This window comes from Pelobates fuscus, chromosome 3 (genome assembly GCF_036172605.1).
Source record: "Pelobates fuscus isolate aPelFus1 chromosome 3, aPelFus1.pri, whole genome shotgun sequence".
Classification (NCBI taxonomy): Eukaryota; Metazoa; Chordata; class Amphibia; order Anura; family Pelobatidae; genus Pelobates; species Pelobates fuscus.
Window position 1 is genome coordinate 389,613,777 of NC_086319.1, and position 27,237 is coordinate 389,641,013.

Sequence of the window (27,237 nt, forward strand, 5' to 3'; positions counted from 1 at the left end):
GAATCGCAGTGTGGGATCTGAGCGATTGCTGTTACTGTGATAAAACTCCCCGATCTCAGTATATTACTGGATAGAATCGCAGTGTGGGATCTGAGTGATCGCTGTTACTGTGATAAAACTCCCGGATCTCAGTATATTACTGGATAGAATCGCAGTGTGAGATCTGAGTGATCGCTGTTACTGTTATAAAACTCCCTGATCTCAGTATATTACTGGATAGAATCGCAGTGTGGGATTTGAGTGATCGCTGTTACTGTGATCAAACTCCCTGATCTCAGTTTATTACTGGATAGAATCGCAGTGTGTGATCTGAGTGATCGCTGTTACTGTGATAAAACTCCCGGATCTCAGTATATTACTGGATAGAATCGCAGTGTGAGATCTGAGTGATCGCTGTTACTGTGATAAAACTCCCAGATCTCAGTATATTACAGGATAGAATCGCAGTGTGGGATCTGAGTGATCGCTGTTACTGTGATAAAATTCCCGGATGTCAGTATATTACTGGATAGAATCGCAGTGTGGGATCTGAGTGATTGCTGTTACTGTGATAAAACTCCCCGATCTCAGTATATTATTGGATAGAATCGCAGTGTGAGTTCTGAGTGATCGCTGTTACTGTGATCAAACTCCCTGATCTCAGTTTATTACTGGATAGAATCGCAGTGTGGGATCTGAGTGATCGCTGTTACTGTGATAAAACTCCCTGATCTCAGTATATTACTGGATAGAATTGCAGTGTGAGATCTGAGTGATTGCTGTTACTGTGATATAACTCCCGGATCTCAGAACATTACTGGATAGAATCGCAGTGTGGGATCTGAAAGATCGCTGTTACTGTGATAAAACTCCCGAATCCCAGTATATTACTGGATAGAATCGCAGTGTGGGATCTGAGCGATCGCTGTTACTGTGATAAAACTCCCCGATCTCAGTATATTACTATATAGAATCGTAGTGTGAGATCTGAGTGATCGCTGTTACTGTGATAAAACTCCCTGATCTCAGTATATTACTGGATAGAATCGCAGTGTGGGATCTGAGTGATCGCTGTTACTGTGATAAAACTCCCCGATCTCAGTATATTACTGGATAGAATCGCAGTGTGAGATCTGAGTGATCGCTGTTACTGTGATAAAACTCCCTGATCTCAGTATATTACTGGATAGAATCGCAGTGTGGGATCTGAGCGATTGCTGTTACTGTGATAAAACTCCCCGATCTCAGAATATTACTGGATAGAATCGCAGTGTGGGATCTGAGTGATCGCTGTTACTGTGATAAAACTCCCGGATCTCAGTATATTACTGGATAGAATCGCAGTGTGAGATCTGAGTGATCGCTGTTACTGTCATAAAACTCCCTGATCTCAGTATATTACTGGATAGAATCGCAGTGTGGGATTTGAGTGATCGCTGTTACTGTGATCAAACTCCCTGATCTCAGTATATTACTGGATAGAATCGCAGTGTGGGATCTGAGTGATCGCTGTTACTGTGATAAAACTCCCGGATCTCAGTATATTACTGGATAGAATCGCAGTGTGAGATCTGAGTGATCGCTGTTACTGTGATAAAACTCCCGGATCTCAGTATATTACTGGATAGAATCGCAGTGTGGGATCTGAGTGATCGCTGTTACTGTGATAAAATTCCCGGATGTCAGTATATTACTGGATAGAATCGCAGTGTGGGATCTGAGTGATTGCTGTTACTGTGATAAAACTCCCCGATCTCAGTATATTACTGGATAGAATCGCAGTGTGAGATCTGAGTGATCGCTGTTACTGTGATAAAACTCCCTGATCTCAGTATATTACTGAATAGAATCACAGTGTGAGATCTGAGTGATCGCTGTTACTGTGATAAAACTCCCTGATCTCAGTATATTACTGGATAGAATCGCAGTGTGGGATCTGAGCGATCGCTGTTACTGTGATAAAACTCCCTGATCTCAGTATATTACCGGATAGAATCGCAGTGTGAGATCTGAGTGATCGCTGTTACTGTGATAAAACTCCCTGATCTCAGTATATTACTGAATAGAATCACAGTGTGAGATCTGAGTGATCGCTGTTACTGTGATAAAACTCCCTGATCTCAGTATATTACTGAATAGAATCACAGTGTGAGATCTGAGTGATCGCTGTTACTGTGATAAAACTCCCTGATCTCAGTATATTACTGGATAGAATCGCATTGTGGGATCTGAGCGATCGCTGTTACTGTGATAAAACTCCCCGATCTCAGTATATTACTGGATAGAATCGCAGTGTGGGATCTGAGTGATCGCTGTTACTGTGATCAAACTCCCCGATCTCAGTATATTACTGGATAGAATCGCAGTGTGAGATCTGAGTGATCGCTGTTACTGTGATAAAACTCCCTGATCTCAGTATATTACTGGATAGAATCGCGTGTGTGGGATCTGAGCAATCGCTGTTACTGTGATAAAACTCCCCGATCTCAGTATATTACTGGATAGAATCGCAGTGTGGGATCTGAGTGATCGCTGTTACTGTGATAAAACTCCCGGATCTCAGTATATTACTGGATAGAATCGCAGTGTGAGATCTGAGTGATCGCTGTTACTGTGATAAAACTCCCGGATCTCAGTATATTACTGGATAGAATCGCAGTGTGGGATCTGAGTGATCGCTGTTACTGTGATAAAATTCCCGGATGTCAGTATATTACTGGATAGAATCGCATTGTGGGATCTGAGTGATTGCTGTTACTGTGATAAAACTCCCTGATCTCAGTATATTACTGGATAGAATTGCAGTGTGAGATCTGAGTGATCGCTGTTACTGTGATAAAACTCCCTGATCTCAGTATATTACTGGATAGAATCGCAGTGTGGGATCTGAGCGATTGCTGTTACTGTGATAAAACTCCCCGATCTCAGAATATTACTGGATAGAATCGCAGTGTGGGATCTGAGTGATCGCTGTTACTGTGATAAAACTCCCAGATCTCAGTATATTACTGGATAGAATCGCAGTGTGAGATCTGAGTGATCGCTGTTACTGTCATAAAACTCCCTGATCTCAGTATATTACTGGATAGAATCGCAGTGTGGGATTTGAGTGATCGCTGTTACTGTGATCAAACTCCCTGATCTCAGTATATTACTGGATAGAATCGCAGTGTGGGATCTGAGTGATCGCTGTTACTGTGATAAAACTCCCGGATCTCAGTATATTACTGGATAGAATCGCAGTGTGAGATCTGAGTGATCGCTGTTACTGTGATAAAACTACCGGATCTCAGTATATTACTGGATAGAATCGCAGTGTGGGATCTGAGTGATCGCTGTTACTGTGATAAAATTCCCGGATGTCAGTATATTACTGGATAGAATCACAGTGTGAGATCTGAGTGATCGCTGTTACTGTGATAAAACTCCCTGATCTCAGTATATTACTGGATAGAATCGCATTGTGGGATCTGAGCGATCGCTGTTATTGTGATAAAACTCCCCGATCTCAGTATATTACTGGATAGAATCGCAGTGTGGGATCTGAATGATCGCTATTACTGTGATAAAACTCCTGAATCTCAGTATATTACTGGATAGAATCGCAGTGTGGGATCTGAGCGATCGCTGTTACTGTGATAAAACTCCCTGATCTCAGTATATTACTGGATAGAATCGCAGTGTGAGATCTGAGTGATCGCTGTTACTGTGATAAAACTCCCTGATCTCAGTATATTACTGGATAGAATCGCAGTGTGGGATCTGAGTGATTGCTTTTACTGTGATATAACTCCCGGATCTCAGAATATTACTGGATAGAATCGCAGTGTGGGATCTGAGTGATCGCTGTTACTGTGATAAAACTCCCTGATCTCAGTATATTACTGGATAGAATCGCAGTGAGATCTGAATGATCGCTGTTACTGTGATAAAACTCCCTGATCTCAGTATATTACTGGATAGAATTGCAGTGTGAGATCTGAGTGATCGCTGTTACTGTGATAAAACTCCCTGATCTCAGTATATTACTGGATAGAATCGCAGTGTGAGATCTGAGTGATCGCTGTTACTGTGATAAAACTCCCTGATCTCAGTATATTACTGAATAGAATCACAGTGTGAGATCTGAGTGATCGCTGTTACTGTGATAAAACTCCCTGATCTCAGTATATTACTGGATAGAATCGCAGTGTGGGATCTGAGCGATCGCTGTTACTTTGATAAAACTCCCCGATCTCAGTATATTACTGGATAGAATCGCAGTGTGGGATCTGAGCGATCGCTGTTACTGTGATAAAACTCCCTGATCTCAGTATATTACTGGATAGAATCGCAGTGTGGGATTTGAGTGATCGCTGTTACTGTGATCAAACTCCCTGATCTCAGTTTATTACTGGATAGAATCGCAGTGTGGGATCTGAGTGATCGCTGTTACTGTGATAAAACTCCCGGATCTCAGTATATTACTGGATAGAATCGCAGTGTGGGATCTGAGTGATCGCTGTTACTGTGATCAAACTCCCTGATCTCAGTATATTACTGAATAGAATCACAGTGTGAGATCTGAGTGATCGCTGTTACTGTGATAAAACTCCCTGATCTCAGTATATTACTGAATAGAATCACAGTGTGAGATCTGAGTGATCGCTGTTACTGTGATAAAACTCCCCGATCTCAGTATATTACTGGATAGAATCGCAGTGTGGGATCTGAATGATCGCTATTACTGTGATAAAACTCCTGAATCTCAGTATATTACTGAATAGAATCACAGTGTGAGATCTGAGTGATCGCTGTTACTGTGATAAAACTCCCTGATCTCAGTATATTACTGGATAGAATCGCATTGTGGGATCTGAGCGATCGCTGTTACTGTGATAAAACTCCCCGATCTCAGTATATTACTGGATAGAATCGCAGTGTGGGATCTGAATGATCGCTATTACTGTGATAAAACTCCTGAATCTCAGTATATTACTGGATAGAATCGCAGTGTGGGATCTGAGCGATCGCTGTTACTGTGATAAAACTCCCTGATCTCAGTATATTACTGGATAGAATCGCAGTGTGAGATCTGAGTGATCGCTGTTACTGTGATAAAACTCCCTGATCTCAGTATATTACTGGATAGAATCGCAGTGTGGGATCTGAGTGATTGCTTTTACTGTGATATAACTCCCGGATCTCAGAATATTACTGGATAGAATCGCAGTGTGGGATCTGAGTGATCGCTGTTACTGTGATAAAACTCCCTGATCTCAGTATATTACTGGATAGAATCGCAGTGAGATCTGAATGATCGCTGTTACTGTGATAAAACTCCCTGATCTCAGTATATTACTGGATAGAATTGCAGTGTGAGATCTGAGTGATCGCTGTTACTGTGATAAAACTCCCTGATCTCAGTATATTACTGGATAGAATCGCAGTGTGAGATCTGAGTGATCGCTGTTACTGTGATAAAACTCCCTGATCTCAGTATATTACTGAATAGAATCACAGTGTGAGATCTGAGTGATCGCTGTTACTGTGATAAAACTCCCTGATCTCAGTATATTACTGGATAGAATCGCATTGTGGGATCTGAGCGATCGCTGTTACTTTGATAAAACTCCCCGATCTCAGTATATTACTGGATAGAATCGCAGTGTGGGATCTGAGCGATCGCTGTTACTGTGATAAAACTCCCTGATCTCAGTATATTACTGGATAGAATCGCAGTGTGGGATTTGAGTGATCGCTGTTACTGTGATCAAACTCCCTGATCTCAGTTTATTACTGGATAGAATTGCAGTGTGGGATCTGAGTGATCGCTGTTACTGTGATAAAACTCCCGGATCTCAGTATATTACTGGATAGAATCGCAGTGTGGGATCTGAGTGATCGCTGTTACTGTGATCAAACTCCCCGATCTCAGTATATTACTGGATAGAATCGCAGTGTGAGATCTGAGTGATCGCTGTTACTGTGATAAAACTCCCTGATCTCAGTATATTACTGGATAGAATCGCGTGTGTGGGATCTGAGCGATCGCTGTTACTGTGATAAAACTCCCCGATCTCAGTATATTACTGGATAGAATCGCAGTGTGGGATCTGAGTGATCGCTGTTACTGTGATAAAACTCCCGGATCTCAGTATATTACTGGATAGAATCGCAGTGTGAGATCTGAGTGATCGCTGTTACTGTGATAAAACTCCCGGATCTCAGTATATTACTGGATAGAATCGCAGTGTGGGATCTGAGTGATCGCTGTTACTGTGATAAAATTCCCGGATGTCAGTATATTACTGGATAGAATCGCATTGTGGGATCTGAGTGATTGCTGTTACTGTGATAAAACTCCCTGATCTCAGTATATTACTGGATAGAATTGCAGTGTGAGATCTGAGTGATCGCTGTTACTGTGATAAAACTCCCTGATCTCAGTATATTACTGGATAGAATCGCAGTGTGGGATCTGAGCGATTGCTGTTACTGTGATAAAACTCCCCGATCTCAGAATATTACTGGATAGAATCGCAGTGTGGGATCTGAGTGATCGCTGTTACTGTGATAAAACTCCCAGATCTCAGTATATTACTGGATAGAATCGCAGTGTGAGATCTGAGTGATCGCTGTTACTGTCATAAAACTCCCTGATCTCAGTATATTACTGGATAGAATCGCAGTGTGGGATTTGAGTGATCACTGTTACTGTGATCAAACTCCCTGATCTCAGTATATTACTGGATAGAATCGCAGTGTGGGATCTGAGTGATCGCTGTTACTGTGATAAAACTCCCGGATCTCAGTATATTACTGGATAGAATCGCAGTGTGAGATCTGAGTGATCGCTGTTACTGTGATAAAACTACCAGATCTCAGTATATTACTGGATAGAATCGCAGTGTGAGATCTGAGTGATCGCTGTTACTGTCATAAAACTCCCTGATCTCAGTATATTACTGGATAGAATCGCAGTGTGGGATTTGAGTGATCGCTGTTACTGTGATCAAACTCCCTGATCTCAGTATATTACTGGATAGAATCGCAGTGTGGGATCTGAGTGATCGCTGTTACTGTGATAAAACTCCCGGATCTCAGTATATTACTGGATAGAATCGCAGTGTGAGATCTGAGTGATCGCTGTTACTGTGATAAAACTCCCAGATCTCAGTATATTACTGGATAGAATCGCAGTGTGAGATCTGAGTGATCGCTGTTACTGTCATAAAACTCCCTGATCTCAGTATATTACTGGATAGAATCGCAGTGTGGGATTTGAGTGATCGCTGTTACTGTGATCAAACTCCCTGATCTCAGTATATTACTGGATAGAATCGCAGTGTGAGATCTGAGTGATCGCTGTTACTGTGATAAAACTCCCAGATCTCAGTATATTACTGGATAGAATCGCAGTGTGAGATCTGAGTGATCGCTGTTACTGTGATATAACTCCCGGATCTCAGAATATTACTGGATAGAATCGCAGTGTGGGATCTGAGTGATCGCTGTTACTGTGATAAAACTCCCTGATCTCAGTATATTACTGGATAGAATCGCAGTGAGATCTGAATGATCGCTGTTACTGTGATAAAACTCCCTGATCTCAGTATATTACTGGATAGAATTGCAGTGTGAGATCTGAGTGATCGCTGTTACTGTGATAAAACTCCCTGATCTCAGTATATTACTGGATAGAATCGCAGTGTGAGATCTGAGTGATCGCTGTTACTGTGATAAAACTCCCTGATCTCAGTATATTACTGAATAGAATCACAGTGTGAGATCTGAGTGATCGCTGTTACTGTGATAAAACTCCCTGATCTCAGTATATTACTGGATAGAATCGCATTGTGGGATCTGAGCGATCGCTGTTACTGTGATAAAACTCCCCGATCTCAGTATATTACTGGATAGAATCGCAGTGTGGGATCTGAGCGATCGCTGTTACTGTGATAAAACTCCCTGATCTCAGTATATTACTGGATAGAATCGCAGTGTGGGATTTGAGTGATCGCTGTTACTGTGATCAAACTCCCTGATCTCAGTTTATTACTGGATAGAATCGCAGTGTGGGATCTGAGTGATCGCTGTTACTGTGATAAAACTCCCGGATCTCAGTATATTACTGGATAGAATCGCAGTGTGGGATCTGAGTGATCGCTGTTACTGTGATCAAACTCCCCGATCTCAGTATATTACTGGATAGAATCGCAGTGTGAGATCTGAGTGATCGCTGTTACTGTGATAAAACTCCCGGATCTCAGTATATTACTGGATAGAATCGCAGTGTGAGATCTGAGTGATCGCTGTTACTGTGATAAAACTCCCGGATCTCAGTATATTACTGGATAGAATCGCAGTGTGGGATCTGAGTGATCGCTGTTACTGTGATAAAATTCCCGGATGTCAGTATATTACTGGATAGAATCGCATTGTGGGATCTGAGTGATTGCTGTTACTGTGATAAAACTCCCTGATCTCAGTATATTACTGGATAGAATTGCAGTGTGAGATCTGAGTGATCGCTGTTACTGTGATAAAACTCCCTGATCTCAGTATATTACTGGATAGAATCGCAGTGTGGGATCTGAGCGATTGCTGTTACTGTGATAAAACTCCCCGATCTCAGAATATTACTGGATAGAATCGCAGTGTGGGATCTGAGTGATCGCTGTTACTGTGATAAAACTCCCAGTACTCAGTATATTACTGGATAGAATCGCAGTGTGAGATCTGAGTGATCGCTGTTACTGTCATAAAACTCCCTGATCTCAGTATATTACTGGATAGAATCGCAGTGTGGGATCTGAGTGATCGCTGTTACTGTGATAAAACTCCCGGATCTCAGTATATTACTGGATAGAATCGCAGTGTGAGATCTGAGTGATCGCTGTTACTGTGATAAAACTACCGGATCTCAGTATATTACTGGATAGAATCGCAGTGTGGGATCTGAGTGATCGCTGTTACTGTGATAAAATTCCCGGATGTCAGTATATTACTGGATAGAATCGCAGTGTGGGATCTGAGTGATTGCTGTTACTGTGATAAAACTCCCCGATCTCAGTATATTACTGGATAGAATCGCAGTGTGAGATCTGAGTGATCGCTGTTACTGTGATAAAACTCCCTGATCTCAGTATATTACTGAATAGAATCACAGTGTGAGATCTGAGTGATCGCTGTTACTGTGATAAAACTCCCTGATCTCAGTATATTACTGGATAGAATCGCAGTGTGGGATCTGAGCGATCGCTGTTACTGTGATAAAACTCCCTGATCTCAGTATATTACTGGATAGAATCGCAGTGTGAGATCTGAGTGATCGCTGTTACTGTGATAAAACTCCCTGATCTCAGTATATTACTGAATAGAATCACAGTGTGAGATCTGAGTGATCGCTGTTACTGTGATAAAACTCCCTGATCTCAGTATATTACTGAATAGAATCACAGTGTGAGATCTGAGTGATCGCTGTTACTGTGATAAAACTCCCTGATCTCAGTATATTACTGGATAGAATCGCATTGTGGGATCTGAGCGATCGCTGTTACTGTGATAAAACTCCCCGATCTCAGTATATTACTGGATAGAATCGCAGTGTGGGATCTGAATGATCGCTATTACTGTGATAAAACTCCTGAATCTCAGTATATTACTGGATAGAATCGCAGTGTGGGATCTGAGCGATCGCTGTTACTGTGATAAAACTCCCTGATCTCAGTATATTACTGGATAGAATCGCAGTGTGAGATCTGAGTGATCGCTGTTACTGTGATAAAACTCCCTGATCTCAGTATATTACTGGATAGAATCGCAGTGTGGGATCTGAGTGATTGCTGTTACTGTGATATAACTCCCGGATCTCAGAATATTACTGGATAGAATCGCAGTGTGGGATCTGAGTGATCGCTGTTACTGTGATAAAACTCCCTGATCTCAGTATATTACTGGATAGAATCGCAGTGAGATCTGAATGATCGCTGTTACTGTGATAAAACTCCCTGATCTCAGTATATTACTGGATAGAATTGCAGTGTGAGATCTGAGTGATCGCTGTTACTGTGATAAAACTCCCTGATCTCAGTATATTACTGGATAGAATCGCAGTGTGAGATCTGAGTGATCGCTGTTACTGTGATAAAACTCCCTGATCTCAGTATATTACTGAATAGAATCACAGTGTGAGATCTGAGTGATCGCTGTTACTGTGATAAAACTCCCTGATCTCAGTATATTACTGGATAGAATCGCATTGTGGGATCTGAGCGATCGCTGTTACTTTGATAAAACTCCCCGATCTCAGTATATTACTGGATAGAATCGCAGTGTGGGATCTGAGCGATCGCTGTTACTGTGATAAAACTCCCTGATCTCAGTATATTACTGGATAGAATCGCAGTGTGGGATCTGAGTGATCGCTGTTACTGTGATAAAACTCCCTGATCTCAGTATATTACTGGATAGAATCGCATTGTGAGATCTGAGTGATCGCTGTTACTGTGATATAACTCCCGGATCTCAGAATATTACTGGATAGAATCGCAGTGTGGGATCTGAGTGATCGCTGTTACTGTGATAAAACTCCCTGAGGGAGTGCCGAATGGCATAATTACGTAGCTCTCTTTGCACAGCCTCTCAGAGTCTGTACATTTTTAATCTATCAACTTTTTACGAAAGCTCTTAGTTAAACTACAACTCCAGTAAAATCCTTCACTATATAATGGTGTTATTGGAGAGATGCTGCTTGTATTAGTGCGAAGTAAAGGTTGAGTTTATGAAGCTGTGACGTACTTTAGATAAGAAACCAGTTGAAAGCATAGGTTGGGCAGAGGAAGCAGGGTTACATTGCACAATGCAGCAAAACATTTACCTTTATTATTTGTAAAAAAAAATATAGAAAATTAATCATGAAAATTACAACTAATTATTACTTAAGCCAAAATATATAAAATGGACAAATGTAATGCTCCTGCCTCGAGAGTCCCTTTAATGTATATAGTTGATGTATAAAGAAAGAGAAGGATTTGTTTAGATGTAAAAGGTAGTCATTAAATTTGATTTCTCCAGAATCACAATTCGTCAGAATCAGCAATTTGTCTGAAATTTAAAAATCCAAAACAGCATGTGGAGTAATCACAAACTAACAAAATGTACCATGGACAAACAGTCTTGTTTTGTTCCTGATTCAGATTTCCATTTTACTGCTACTCCTCTATTTCTCTCTGTTGGTTACTTTTTGTCAATTGATCTGTGAACCAAATTATGTAAAAACCTACGTATCCTGGTACTGCAAACAGATACACATATAATTTATATTTTACAGTACACTGTTCAGCAGCGGCGTACATACCGTGGTCGCAGGGGTCGCAGCTGCGACCGGGCCCATCACTACAGCGGGCCCGGCCGCCCTGCGGACCCCTGTGACCTGGTACCCGCCATTATCTTTTGTGGCCATGGCTCGCGCTGCAAACCGCCGGGGCTGCCATCCAAGGGGTCCATCAGGTGGCCCATGCTGTCACGGCCACCCGATGGAGATCGATTGTAAGGGGGCCCGGAAAGCGCTTGGTGCTTTAAAAGCGTGACCGGGCCCCCTGTGATTACATCACAGAGCTGGGAGGAAGTGACTGCACGTCACTTCTCCCAGCTAACACTGAGAGCCGCGGGGGGAAGACCAGGGAGTCAGAGTGGGAACTCTGACTCCCATCCACCTGAGCCACCACTGGACCCCAGTCACCCTTCTGCACCTAAAAGGTAGGAAACAAGAGGGTGACTAAAATATTTTTTGTGTGTATTTGTCTTTGTATGTATGTGTGTCTTTGTATGTGTCTTGTTTGTGTCTGTCTGTCTGTATGTCTTGTGTGTGTGTCTGTATGTATGTATGTGTGTATGTGTCTTTGAATGTATGTATGTGTGTGTGTGTGTGTGTGTGTGTATGTATGTATGTGTGTCTTGTGTGTGTGTGTGTGTGTGTGTGTGTCTGTATGTATGTATGTGTCTTTGTATGCAGTGGTGTATTTTGGATTTTGTGCTGCCCTAGGCACGACTAAATTCGGGCACCCCCAAAATCAAAATTTGTCCCCTCAATTTGTGTTAAGGCCATTTTTTCGACTGACAGACACATGCCCTCATTGATACATGCACTGATATACACTCACTGACGGATACACAGTCATTGGCACACACTGTTTAACAAACACACACTTTCACTGACAGACACACACTGACACACCCACTCACTGACAGGCACACACTCTCAGATACACATAAAATTACATACACACACTAACACACACACTCACAGGCACACCCATTCTCACTCACAGACATAAACTGACAGCTACACTCACTCACTCACAGTAAAGTGGACAGCCCCAGAACATGAGGCAAACAAGGCATTTGTCTGGAAGGTTGGGTGGCATTTTTTTGGCGCCCCCCCTGAAAGTGCCGCCCTAGGCAAATGCCTTGTTTGCCTTGTGGTAAATACATCCCTGTTTGTATGTATGTGTGCCTTGTGTATGCGTCTTTGTATGTATGTATGTGTGTGTCTTTGTAAGTATGCCTTGTGTGTGTGTCTGTCTGTCTGTATATATGTGTGTATGTATGCGTCTTTGTATGTATGTGTTTCTGTGTGTGTGTGTCCCTATGTATGTGTCTTTGTATGTATGTGTGTCTCTGTATGTATGTGGCTGTATGTATGTGTGCATGTCTGTGTGTGTGTGTGTCTGTCTGTATGTATGTATGTATGTGTGCCTGTTTGCATGTATGTGTCTTTGTACGTATGTGTGTCTTGTGTGTGTGTCTGTATGTGTGCCTGTCTGTTTGTATGTGTGTGCCTGTGTGTGTGTGTGGCAGTCTGTATGTATGTGTGCATGTGTCTGTATGTATCTGTCTGTCTGTATGTATGTGTCTATGTGTGTGTATGTATGTATGTGTAAAAACCAAAGAAAAGAAAAAGTTACCTGCGCTCTCTCCTTAACCCCTATGTATATTTAGACAAATGGAGGTCATTTAGTTGCTCCAATGGCCATTGGAGGGAATGCCCGCCTGCCAACGTCAAGGCAGACCCCCCTAAGCGGGTCTTAACACTGACCCTTCAGCCTGCTTCCTTGAGCTTCTGGCTAAGATATCTCTAATGAGACAGAGAGGGGTATTTTTTATATACACCCCTATATACTTATTAACCCTTTTTCTTTTCTTTGCTTTTTACTAATGACCTCCATTTGTCTAAATATACATAGGGATTAAGGAGAGAGCGCAGGTAACTTTTTCTTGTCTTTGGTTTTTACTATATATTGGGGCTGATGTGTATTGTAGTCCTTGCTGCCGGCCCATTAGTGATGGGAGTGAGCGCAGGACTTCTTTTTTTGTATTTGTATTTACTTTGTATCACACAGCCTGGTTACAATGCTGCCACCCATCCCATGTGTTCTCTTTTAAGGGTTAATAAGTATATAGGGGTGTATATAAAAAATACCCCTCTCTGTCTCATTAGAGATATCTTAGCCAGAAGCTCAAGGAAGCAGGCTGAAGGGTCAGTGTTAGGACCCGCTTAGGGGGGTCTGCCTTGACGTTGGCAGGCGGGCATTCCCTCCAATGGCCATTGGAGCAACTAAATGACCTCCATTTGTCTAAATATACATAGGGGTTAAGGAGAGAGCGCAGGTAACTTTTTATTTTCTTTGGTTTTTACTATATATTGGGGCTGATGTGTACTGTAGTCCTTGCTGCCGGCCCATTAGTGATGGGAGTGAGCGCAGGACTTATTTTTTTGTATATGCATGTATGTGTGTATGTGTGTGTGTGTGTGTCTGTCCAGGGGCGTGAGAGAGGGGAATGGGGGATGGGGGGCACGGATCAGTTTCGCACCGGGTCCCCGTGGATTGTGTGTACGCCACTGCTGTTCAGCCAATGTTCCCACCCTTTTGGTTTATCCAGATCATTTTTCCCAAAACGACTGCATGGACGAATTTTGCTTGAACCGGCGATCGCGGTTGGGGGGACTCCCAGGGAGCCCCCCGCGGCACCTCCGTCCTCTTCAGCCCCCCCCGGGCCATGTGAGAGTGAGGTCCTTGCGAGGACCTCACAATCACATGGCCGGGATAGCTGGCTGCAGCAATTCCAGCAGGGGGACTAACTGTAATGACAGTTGGTCCCCCCTGCTGGCTGGAAATAAAATAAAATTAAGTTAAATAAGTGTAAAAAAAAAAAATATATACTTAGATCATATACATATATTATATATATGTATGATCTAAGTATATATATACACATATACATACACACACACATACACTGTCTAGGTGTATTTTAATATTAATATATAATTATATATATATATTAATATCAAATTACACGTAGACTGATACTGATTAAATATATATATATATAATTATTGTTATATATATATATTTATATATAATATAAAAAAAATATGTAAATACGTAAAAAAAATAAAAAATAATTAAAAATAAAATATTAAAAAATATATAGATGTGTTTTATTTAGTTCTAACTGTATTGTGATATTAATATATATATATATATTTATATCAAAATACACGTAGAACGAAATAATATATATATCTATATACATAAATATATACGTATATATCACTATATATATACCTATATATAAATAAAAATATTTTTAAAAAATTATATATATATATATGCACGTATATATACACATATGTATATATATACATATATTAATTCTACACATATATTTATGTAATAATTTTACATAATTAGGTATCCTAATTAATTACAATTAGCGGGACCTGCCTGACAACCCATGCCGAAAGTATAGGGAATTTAATTTGCTAGCACTATATTTAACCCTATAACTTTCCAAGACACCATAAAACCTGTACATGGGGGGTACTGTTTTACTCGGGAGACTTCGCTGAACACAAATATTAGTGTTTCAAAACAGTAAAATGTATTACAACGATGATATCGCCAGTAAAAGTGACGTTTTTTGCATTTTTCACGCACAAACAGCACTTACACGGACGATATTATTGCTGCAATACTTTTTACTGTTTTGAAACACAAATATTTGTGTTCAGCGAAGTCTCCTGAGTACAACAGTACCCCTCATGTACAGGTTTTATGGTGTTTTCAAAAATGACAGCGTCAAATATAAGGCTTGGGTTTCATTTTTTTCACATTAAAATTCGCCAGATTGCTTACGTTGCCTTTATGACCCTATGGTAGCCCAAGAATGAAAATTACTCCTATGATGGCATACTATTTGCAATAGTAGACAACCCAAGGTTTTGCAAATGGGGTATGTCCAGTCTTTTTTAGTAGCCACTTAGTCACAAACAATGGCCAAAATTGGCGTTTTTTGCATTTTTCACACACAAACAAATACTAACGCTAACTTTCGCCAGTGTTTGTGACCAAATGGCTACTAAAAATGACTGGACATACCCCATTTTCAATACCTTGGGTCGTCTACTATTGCAAATGGTATACCATTATGGATGTAAATTTATTTCCTGGGCTACTATACAGTCTCAAAGGCAACGTAACCAATCAGGCGAATTTCAATTTCAAATGTAACGTGCTATATTTGACCCTGTAACTTCCCAAAACACCATAAAACCTGTACATAGGGGGTACTGTTTTACACGTGAGACTTTGCTGAATACAAATATGTGTATTTTATTGCAGTAAAAGCAAACAGTGTTATGACATTGACAGTTAAAATGTCATGTAGAACTAAAAAAAAATAAAAAAAATCTTATTTTCTCCCATTTTTTTCATATTAATTATGTTTCATAGCTCAATATTTGATATTAAATGAAAGCCATGTTTCCCCTGAATAAAATGATATATAATAAGGGGGGGGGGGGCATTTAATATGAAAGAGGTGAATTACGGTTGGACAGACATAAAGCGCAAATGCCAGGTTTTGTTTACATTTTGTTTCGTTCACAACTTGTACATTTGGCTGCGGTCTTAAGGGGTTAATGATACGTAGGTTTCTGTTGGCTCCTTGCATTTATTGTTGTTATTCGTGTCCTGACACAGGTGGAGCTGATGAATTGACGTCTGCCTTACCTGTGTCACAGGTAACACGTCTGCTGCAATGAGTGGGACTAAGAGGATTTGTGCGGCTCTGTTTGTCATTTTGATGTGCACATTTGGGGTAAGTGAATTGGACACTAGACATTTGTTTAGTGAAGGAATTTTGTTTTCTATATTATTTGTATTGTTTTTGAAAGGTGAATAGATCTCACAGCCGTCCTTATAAACAATGTACATATCAGACTTCATGTTATAATGCTCAACATTTGTTAAAGTAATAAAGTTGTAACATTTATTGTATACCGTTCAGTTTGATTATCATAGATTGTAAACTCGACAGAACATGCAGCATACCTTATTTATTTTACCATATATGTGTGTCTGCCTTCCTTTTATTGTACACTTAGAGAAAAAAAAATCAAGTTTTCTACTGTTATTTAATCTTTATCCTTAATATATGCTATACAATTTGTCATGAGATCAGTTTTCAGACAGAAATGTAAAATATATAATGGACTGCATAATTCATTTTAAAATAGAAAGTTTTTCTGCTTAGCTTTTTTTCTTTTTTTTTTCATGCAAATCACAATAGATATCCATAAAAATCCATAAATAGCTGTCATCAGTTTGGGACATTGCCACAAATCCAATCTCCCCACCTCTATAATACTTTCCCCTAAATAATGTTTGGGTACCTGGCTACCCATTTATGTTGAAAATTTATTTTTACTTGTACCAACTCTTTTGTCTTTAGTTACTTGTTTGTCTTTAGTTTGATGCCGGTTCTGTGGTGACCAAAAAGCTTTCCTTTTGTTTAAAAAAAAACTTGTTATATTAGTATTACTGCACTCTTGTTAATTTTATAACTGACTACATTTGATTAACATAAAATAAAGAATTTGAAAAGAAGAAACTATTCCTACCTGTCAGATTTGCATGGATCTGTGAATATGTGTGTGTGCATATATATATATATATATATATAAAATTACAGATGACATTATCTTGTAATGCCTTGTTTAACGGACTAAGAGAACTTTGGAATGACAAACATCCTTGAGATTCTCCCCTTTTCAAGTAATTTCTGAGCTCAAAAATGCCATATACAGGTCTTGTCGAGTAGAATTGAAGAGGCTTGTTGCAGAGATGGTTTGGGGATTGGGCCTAAGGAGGAGTAGAGATACACAGTTATTTCAAGAAATTCACTGCTAGGAGTGGCAAGCATGGGCGAGGAGTGGGAGGGCACAATAAACATTTGTGGTATACAATTTAGAATTTTGCCAATCAAATTTAAATCAGCCATGGTATTAATAATTACATGTAAGTGCAAGTACAAAATATTACAGTAGTACACAATAAATAATTATTATAATAAATTAATAATCTAGTGGCAAAAATGAAAGAAATATGATAGAATGGTAAGATATTAATGGAAGTGGGGGTCGTGTACAACATTGGTAGTGGGACAGAAAACCCAAATCATCATTGAATCCTCTGTTCTTGATGTTTAACAATTCAATCACACTTGCGTCAAAAGCTTCTCTTTCTTTAAACACTTTGATATTTAGATCCTCGATTGAAAAGTCAGGCTAGCTAAAAAGTCAGGTCGCAGGAGTGCAGTAAGTTTCTTCTTTGTAGCGTTTAATGGTGTGTCATTCTGCCATTTACTTGCTGGGTGGTTTCCCCCAATGTAGCATCCTAGGTTGCATTTAGCGCATTGTATCACAAATAAATAAACATATATACATATACACAGGACCGGCCCAAGGTATTGTGCTCCCTGGGTCCAAGAATGAAATGCTGTGCCCATCCCTCCCCCACCAAAACCACCCTCACCAAAACACGCCCACATCCATTACTCTGTGCAGTGTCTGTAGTGAATGCAGTGTCTGTGTTTGTGTAGTGGATGCAGTGTGTGTTTGTGTAGTGGATGCAGTATCTATGTTTCTGTAGTAACTACAGTGTCTGTGTTTGTGTAGTGGATGCAGTGTGTGTTTGTTTACTCTATCCAATGTCTGTGTAGTGGAAGCAATGTGTTTGTGTAGTGGATGCACTGTCTTTGTGTTGTGGACATAGTGATTGTGTTTGTATAATGGATGCAGTGTATTTGTGTAGTGGATGCAGTGTCTGTCTTTGTATAGTGGATACAGTGTGTATTTGTGTAGTGGATGCAGTGTATGTGTTTGTGTACTGGATGCAGTGTGTGTAGTGGATACAGTGAGTGAAGTTGATGCAGTGTGTGTACAGGATACAGTATATGTGTGTTTGTGATGTGGGCTTTGAGGAGGGAAGCAGTTTTTTTGTATATTAACATTTTTTTCCCCCCTACCTGTGGGCAGGGAGGGAGGACACAAGATTCCCTGGTGGTCCTCCAGTACAGCAAGTTGTCTTATGAAGAGGGGGTCCTAAGATCTAATTTTCCATTTCCAACAGGATAAGCTCTTCTCCTCTCGCGAGCAGTGAGATCGTTGTCATGGGTTGCCATGGCAATGCTTCGGCATACACGACATGCCACATGTAATGCTTTCGCTGATTCTGTTGGAGATAGAAAACTAGATCTCTGAGCCCCCTCTTCGTTGGACAAGGCAGCAGGAGAACTATATATCTATATAGCGTTATTTGCTATATATATGTAAATAGGCACCCCGGGCCTCTTACAGCTGATTTCTTAAAGTTACCTTGTCAAAAAAGACCTCTGTCAAAGTGCCACCCGGAACCGTGGTTTCACTAGGAGCAATGGACGGACCGGACCTGTATATATCACATTGCTAGATGTGCAGGAGTATGATGCTTTAATTGTTGAGTTGGCGCAGTTTGCTGTGAAGGTGTTTGCATGGTATGGTCCTTTTTCTTTATTCATCCTATCAGTGAGTTGTTTCCTATTTATTTATTTTTTTGTAATTCTTTATTTTTGTGGGTAATCATAAACATCATGACACACAGTGTGAGCAAAAGTTATTCAGCATAAAGTACATTTTACGGTAAAGACAGCATCACATGCATATCATACATCCAATTTTATGTTTTTCTAGCATAGATTCCTCATGGCTGCACGATCGGCTAGACTATTAACTGCAGGTTGCTGGGTAGTAGCGAGCGAACCCTCAAGGTTACCAGATAGGGTTATGTCTGGGTGTAATTTAGCTCGGGGCGTGTGGGTGTTGAGTAACTACGATTTTGTCATAGGGCTGGTAAGAGCCTAGTATGCTTGTGGCGGTAGGCCAATGGAAGGTTGTGCCAACTATGCCAGCTGTTAAACGTGCACTAGCACGGGGAAGGAGCATGCTTAGTTAGAAGGTAGGGGGGTAAATAACTGGGTCAGGTGACTGCCTGGTTGTTAGCTTACGGAGCCAGATGAAGGTTGCAATAATCTGTACATTTAAACCAAGACATAGTAAAGTAAACAGTAAACTTATGTCAAAATAATACATTGTCAAAACAAAACTATCAGTGGTAGCGCGAGCAGCAGACGTTGCTGGTTTCAAGTAGGTGGATCAGGTGTACCCATTCTTGTTCCCCTAGGCACAAATGGGCTGATGTTTGCGACAGTCCATGAAGGTTGAGTATTTGCTAGGGCCGCCCCTGCTGGTAGGCCCAAGGCCCGAAGGAAAGCTGGAGCTTCTGACTTGTGCGTTAGAAGGTGTGTCTTGCCTGCTTTGTCCGCCATCAGTCGGTGCTGCCCCCATTTGTATGTGAGGGAGTTCTCGCAAAGCAGCTGAGTGATCTGTGTAAGAGATCTCCTCCATGTCAAAGTGTGCCTGGAGATGTCTCTATAAAATGTCAGGTGCGCCCCCTCAAAGGGAATCATGGGTGAGCCTCTTGCGGCTCCCATGAGCACCCCCCCGATCAGAGTCCCGAACAAACTTGACAGGCATATCCCTGGGAGCTTCCTGGGAAGCTTTGATGGCTTTGGGTTGATGAAAACAAGAGTCCACCCCCGTCTGCTTTGTTTGCTTGGGTAGTAGCAGTGTGTCTATCAGCCTCTGGCAGAAGTGGGATAGCTCAGAGTTGGTGACCGATTCAGGCACCCCTCAGATCCTCACGTTCCATGCCTTTGCCCTATCTTCCATATTAGCTAGTTGTGTAGTCAAGGTGCTGCATTGCTTTTGCACTGACACCAGAGCTGCATCTGTGGCAATTTGGACTACCCCTGCGCCCTTGAGGCCCTCTTCTACCGTCGTCATCCGACTTGTGAGCGTAGAGACTTCCTCCCTGACCAGCGCCATGTCAGCTTGGAACATTGCTTGTATTTATTTTACCAGTGCCTTTATGTCTGTTTTTGTGGAAGGGGCTGAGTCACCCAGCTCCAGGGGTGTCGTGGGTTTCGCTAGTACCTTTGATGTTGGTAAGTAAGTGGCTGCAGGCTCTCGTCGTCCGACGATGGGGAGGTATAGGCCCCAACCGGCACCATCTTAAATGGATCTGGCCGTATGGCTGTGCACATAAAAGCCCCCATGCCTCGGGAACCCGAGCCCGGGTCAGCTTTGTATTTCTTTGCCTTCTTGCCCATGATGTAAGGCACTTGGGAGGCTTTGGGTGGCTTGATAAATGTGCCGTTTTTCGCCTGTATTCAGCGTTATATTTGGTTTTCCTTGCGGAGCTGCTGCAGGCTGCGTCCAACTCGCTCGGGTGCTCTTGTTTCCAATATATCAATTTTTGTTGAAGGATTGGGAATGGGGATTTCAGAGAAAATATTTCTTAGAGTCTCATCTTCTGCTAGCATTGGTTGTAGAACTGTAATAAGTGTGCTATAGGTGACCACAAGTGGAATACGTGTAGAGATTTTTATTTTTGTCCCTATATTGTAGCAAGTGCATGTTTGGCGGTTTTTAGAACAGAGTGGAATTGTTTGGTAATTTGAGAGTGTGTAATGCCCTCTTTCTCCCTTTTCTGTGTCCGCTATTTATATTTTTCTTTTATGCCCATGTTGGCTGGCAAATTAATAGGGTCATATTTACTATATGGTATTTTTGGCCAGGGCTATGATAAGGAACAACCATCACTGGACATGTTTGTCTGCCTTTCTACATGGATACTTCGTAATGTTGCATCTGATGGTTACTTATGTTGTTGCCAGTTTTAGATACAATACATATGCTATACATATTCTGTTGCATTGCTATAGGTTGTTATACATATTTAGGATGCATATCAAACCCGGTCCACACTCAGATGGGTATGACAAGTCATATATCTGGAATCTTGTCATAGTATGATTCAGTTACAATCATGATGGTTGTGGTCCATTTATGTGTCCAGGAAACTAAATATTTTAACATTTTTTTCTTTTATCATTACAAATTTAGACGCACGGTGTATTTATCCACTATCCAGTTATACACTAACTAGGGATCGGTTATTATTTTGAGCATGAGACAAGAAAAGTGACTTATCTATCTCACTTTGGGATGAACCTACAATGGGTTAAAATACACTTTTTCATCTAACCTCTGCCCATTACTCCGCCTTTCGTTTTGTATTCCCTACCAAACCTTGTGGTTGGTGGAAATTATGTCCAACCAGCAATGGAGGTGCCAGATTTAAACCTCTGACACCAACGACTCAGTTCCTCTGGAAGAGCCAGTTAGTGGCGAAACGTGCGTCGGGATAATATTGTGTGTGGGTGGCTTGTTAATATGGGACGATGCTGCAGCATTACTTGATTTTGAAGATAGCCACCACACACCTATAGATTCTATTGATATTTTTTGATTTATGATCAATTATTTTTAGTTTTTTCTTTATTATGTTGTTGTTGCTATCCCTATTTAGTAACCAGTTCCACAGAGGGGTTGGACATCAGCTTAGTTACAAGTTTTCCACTACTGTTAGGTGGGATGGGGGACTAGCTTTTTTTTAAGATGTGCCCTTGAAGGCACATAGTGCCTTGAGCATATAGTTCCTCTCTTTTTTCACAATCGTCCCTTATTCCACCTCTTTAAACTTTTACCTTGTAGCTACAATAACATATTTAAAAAAAAAACACAAAAAAAGTGTCTAGACAATTCTAAAGATATGTAGTGTGTGATTAAGGTACGAACACCCAGACATATATCAATAAATAACAAAAAAGCAACAATAACTGATTTGGATACTTTAATAGTCAGGCAGGTTTTGGGGTCTTATTTACAGGGTTTCTAATTTACTTTTATTAGTATGCTTAGCACACTTTCTTGATACCTTCATAGCATATTTACTAATATTTTCTTTTGGGGATTCATGTAGCTCACTTCTGAAGTATGCTTTGCACTGCTTAGGACACTGTGACACATCCATAGTACTTTTTATCTTTTTTCGTGGGATACTTATTATTATGGTTTTGTGTGCTGCCTCTTTTAAGCAATCGAAATAAAGTATAACACATTTCTCTACATTGTTTGGTTACAGTGCTTGGTTTGTAGCCTTTCTGTCTCATAGATTGAGAGAGTACATTTAAATGTAAGTTGCAGACATTAGGGTCAGAGCATATTCAATGTAGTTTTCGTATAACTCCTCCCTCTTAGTCTTATCTTCGGCCCTGTTTGTCTTTTTCTTTTTCTTGTCATTTTCTGATTCTTATGCAGAATGTTTATGAGCCTTTGGAATAATGATGTCTGTTTTCATGTTTTTTTTTTTTATTATTATTTTCCCTACTCAGACCTGTGTGTTATCTGCACTCTCATGACACTTTAACCCCTATATCACAGCTCAACTCATACTATGTGTCTTTTTTTATTTTTATTTTGCTCAGAAATGCTTTAGACTTGAGAAAGGGAGAATCTCAAGTGTCATTCCAAAATTCTGTTAGTCCAATAAGCGAGTTATTACCAGATACTAATTGCATCGGTTATTTTACATCTGCACCAGTGGGCTAACATGGCTACCATCTCTGCTTCAACAACGTGTTATCGATTTCAAATGAACTACAATTGGGGGCATCATCTGAATTCCAAACCTCCGAAGAGGCATATATACAAATCAAGACATATCTACACAGACAAATACTGCATAGGTTCATCTGCTTCATCATCTGATGTACTGTCCATGGTGCCAGAAAAAGAGATGGTTGATACTAGAAGAGAGAGAACAATAGAAGTGAAAATGAGCCATTTTGGTTTGTTCAAATAGATTTTCCCGAAACATTTGCGTGGACGATATTCCGACTAGCCAAACCGTTGTGTCGTTGACATTCTGTTGACCAAACAAAGTTTTTCTCTAGATCTCCAGATTAAGCGTGACAGCTTTATTATAGATCATTTTTCATGATTTCATTTCAAGATCAGGGGTGGACTGACCACTCGGGCACATCGGTCATTGACCGAGGGCCCGTGGCAGTCAGGGGTCCGGATGCATTATCAGGGTGTCGGATCTCCTATCTGGCCCAGCATTATTTATTGTGCTTTATTTTAGTGATAGTTGTGGCCCCTGCCTGTATGGGGCCTGCAAGCTATCGCAGGATCACAACCTAACTCTTCACTCTGAAACCTGGCAGCATGTGTGTCTCCCCTCTCAGGTCTCTTCACACTCCGTGAGCGGTGCAGTACAGGCACTCTGTGTGGGAAGAGAGGAGGGGAAAGGATGTGACAACACGTCCTCTGCTCTCATTCCACACATGCAGAGTGACCTTAACACAACTACAAGAGGAGCAGCACCTGGGAGACAGAGAGCTGATTGAACGCAGCCAGGAGGATAGAGACACACAAAAAGGTGGGTTGTGGAGACCAATAGGGGTGACATAGATATGTGGGTCTATGGGTGTAAATAGTGTGAGGTGGGACAGAGAAATGTGGGTCTAAATGTAGAAATAGTGTGAGATGGGACAGACACACATGTGGAGGGTGGAGGAAGCACAAGTGGAGATGGAGCAAAGGCACAATTGGGGTGAGTGTGATGTGGAGACCAATAAGAGGTGACAGATGACAAAAAAGGAGAGACAGATTATACACTAGGGAAGATAGAGATTCAGAGACACCTAATGAAAACAAAATCACATTCAAAGGAAAAAAATTGCACGCAAACACACCACTGATGTCATGCACACGGTGACACACATCTTCTTAGTTTTCACAGACTGATAATCTACAGGCATATAGTTTGGCATTCACACACATACTGACACTCCTCACAAATAGAGTACTACAGTCACACACTGATACCGACTGCTCAGATAAATACAAGAACATTCTGAACATTAATACACACAAGCATTCACACACCAACAATCCACTTAATTTACACACACAGCTTCTTCCACACAAATACATTTTAGATCCCTTCATATACATAGACACAAACACTACACACAAATACAGTCCTAGGTACACTTTATACAAATATACCCCTGCATTCACATGCAATAATTCCCTATAAATAAACCCTTGCATTCACAGATATGTTTTACATTCTAATAAAATACTGCCTGTTTTAATACACTACATGCGTGTAACCACCTGCATTTTATACTCACTGGCACTACACAAAATATTCTCTGGGTTTCACACATATCAGCATAACACAAATACATATGTTGACTCATACAATTGTACTTTGAGACTACATAAATACAAGACTGCATTAATATTCTTGCAGTACACAAAATTCATCCCTCCATTTACACACAGTTTTTCACTACACTCAAATATATCCTTGAATCAGCGGTGTACATACCGCAGTCGCAGGGGTCGCAGCTGCGACCGGGCCCGCCACTCCAGGGGGCCCGGCCGCCCTGCGGACCCCTGTGACTGGGTATCCGCCGCCATCATCTTCTGTGGCCCAGGCCCGCGCGGCAAACTGCCGGGGCCGCCGTCCAAGAGGTCCATCGGGTTGCCCATGCTGTCAAGGCCACCCGAAGGAGATGAATTGTCAGGGGGTCCGGTCAGTGCTGGGAGCTTTAACAGCACGACTGGGCCCCCTGTGATGACATCACAAGCTGGGAGGAAGTGACCGCACGTCACTTCTCCCAGCTAACACTGAGAGCCGCGCGGGAGGATGCAGAGGGAGTCAGAGTGGGAACTCTGACACCCATCCACCTGAGCCACCACTGGACCCCATGGAAAGTCACCTTCCTGCACCTTCAAGGTAGGAAACAGGAGGGTGACTTAAACATTGTGTGTGTGTGTGTCTGTCTGTATGTATGCGTGTCGGTCTGTGTGTGTGTATCTGCCTGTTTGTATGTATGTGTATGTGTGCCTGTCTGTGTATGTATGTATGTGTGTCTGTCTATGTGTGTGTCTGTTTGTATGTATGTATGTGCGTCGTGTGTGTGTGTCTGCCTGTATGTGTGTGTGCTTGTCTGTTTGTATGTATGTATGTGCGTCTTGTGTGTGTGGCTGTCTGTATGTTTGTATGTGTATGTCTGTCTGAGTGTGTGTCTGTCTGTCTGTATGTGTCTGCCTGTGTGCATGTGTGCCTGTCTGTTTTTTATGTATGTGTCTTTGTCTGTGTGTGTGTCTGTATGTGTGCCTGTCTGTCTGTATGTGTGTGTGTGTCTGTATGTGTGCCTGTCTGTTTGTATGTATGTGTCTGTGTGTGTGTCTGTCTGTTTGTATGTATGTGTCTGTGTGTATTTATATGTGTGTGTCTTATGTATGTGTGTGTGTGTGTGTGTGTGTCTGTAAGGGGAGAATAGGAGGGGAGCACAAATCATTTTTGCACCGGGGCCTCATGGTTTGTGTGTACGCCACTGCCTTGAATTCACACCTATTGATATTCTACAAACACATTCATACTGGCACAATAAGCAGAAATGTCCATTCACACTGATTTTAAATGCTCAAATGCAAACATGCATTCATCAACATTACTTGCATCAAAAGTAATACAAAACAATTTCTGAAAGTTACATTTAAAATTGATCAAATACATATGTATTAGCCTTCAAAGGGCCCAGGACCTAATTTTGCCCGGGGGCCCAAATGGCTGTCAGTCCATCCCTGTTCAAGATTAGCAAGAAATGGAAACTAACACCCCAATATGTTTAACCGCAGGGTCGTGCTGTGGACTCAGAATGCAGATTAGTGTAATGAAATCTGTGCAATGTAATTAAATGGGCAGACAACAAACTAAAAGAGAATGCTGTATGAACCTAGTGCAAACATGGAGCTCTATCTGCTATTCAGCCACCACAAATATGGAAATGGGTCATTTATTTGTTTGCGTGCCTTGCTGTTTCTGGTTTTTACTAGACTTGTGCATTTGGTTCCAGATGACTGGCTATTTGTCCATTAAACCTCCATATGAGCGCAAATGAAGCAGCCATTTTGTACTATTTGTAGCGCCAAAAATAATACTATGATTATTATTATTTTATTATTTATATAGCGCCATCACAGTCCCTAGTGCCGCACAATGGGTGGACTAACAGACATGTAATTTTAATCAGACAACTCGACGTACAGGAACAGAGGGAGGATAGGTATTATTTGTGTTTGGGGGACAGCCTCCAACTGTGAATTTTATTCACAGATCAAGTGAGAAGTGAGCATTAGAGGCACATAAAGGAGGATCAATAAAACATATTCATATTTCTGTATATATTTACAAACATAAAAGGACAAGATACAAAAGAGTAACAGACACACAAACAGATGTAAGTCTATGCTAATGCATTGAACTGAGCACAGAATCCTTAACAATCCTTGCATGTATTAAAAGCACATATCACTTGCATAAAATAGTTCGGTAAACCAATGATTGTAGTAGCTGGGATTTTTTTAAAGTTTCAACTGTGGGTGAACGCAGCGCACAGTGATTTCCCCGATTAACCTGACTCCTGTGGCAAGGCTGAAAACGGGGCTTCCCAGCCATTGGTAGTTGCCGGGATATAGTTCCACAATAGATTAATCAGTGATGTATAACTTTATTCTTGCAGAATTCTTGTAATTAGAAAGGTAACACTACATTATCCTTAATAACTTGTAATTAGAAAGATTAGACTGAATTGTCCGTAATTAAAAAAAAAATATCTTTATTATTCACCCATACAATTGGCATCATTCCCTGCATTTATGAACCTTATAAAATATAAGCACACCAGACCCTTACAGATAAACCGCAAAGATTACAGTAGAACAACAGCATAGTGCATATTCAAGGTTTTGATTTTGTTCTGAACTTGAAAAATTACCTCCAACCATAAGGGGGTAAAAAGACAATTCAGGTGAGGTTACAGGTGCAGGCAGTCAGTAACAGAGCAAGGCAAGACAGGCTGAGCAGCAAAATGGAGCTGTCTCAGCAATGAGACTGACAAATA

General features: G+C 41.0%; 1 protein-coding gene across 3 annotated transcripts in view; it reads left to right on the forward strand.

The window, feature by feature from the left end:
- LOC134603568 (NXPE family member 3-like) overlaps window positions 1-27,237 on the forward strand; it is a 203,599-nt gene that overhangs the window by 164,929 nt on the left and 11,433 nt on the right. The window contains exon 1 of one of the 3 annotated variants that reach the window (XM_063449663.1): window positions 16,014-16,128. The exons of 1 other annotated variant lie outside the window; for it this stretch is intronic. In XM_063449663.1, coding sequence (XP_063305733.1) covers window positions 16,069-16,128 — 60 coding nt within the window. In that variant the 5' untranslated portion in view covers window positions 16,014-16,068. Of the gene's footprint in view, window positions 1-16,013; window positions 16,129-27,237 lie in introns of those variants that run through there. One more of the 3 variants, XM_063449664.1, reaches the window with a different exon arrangement.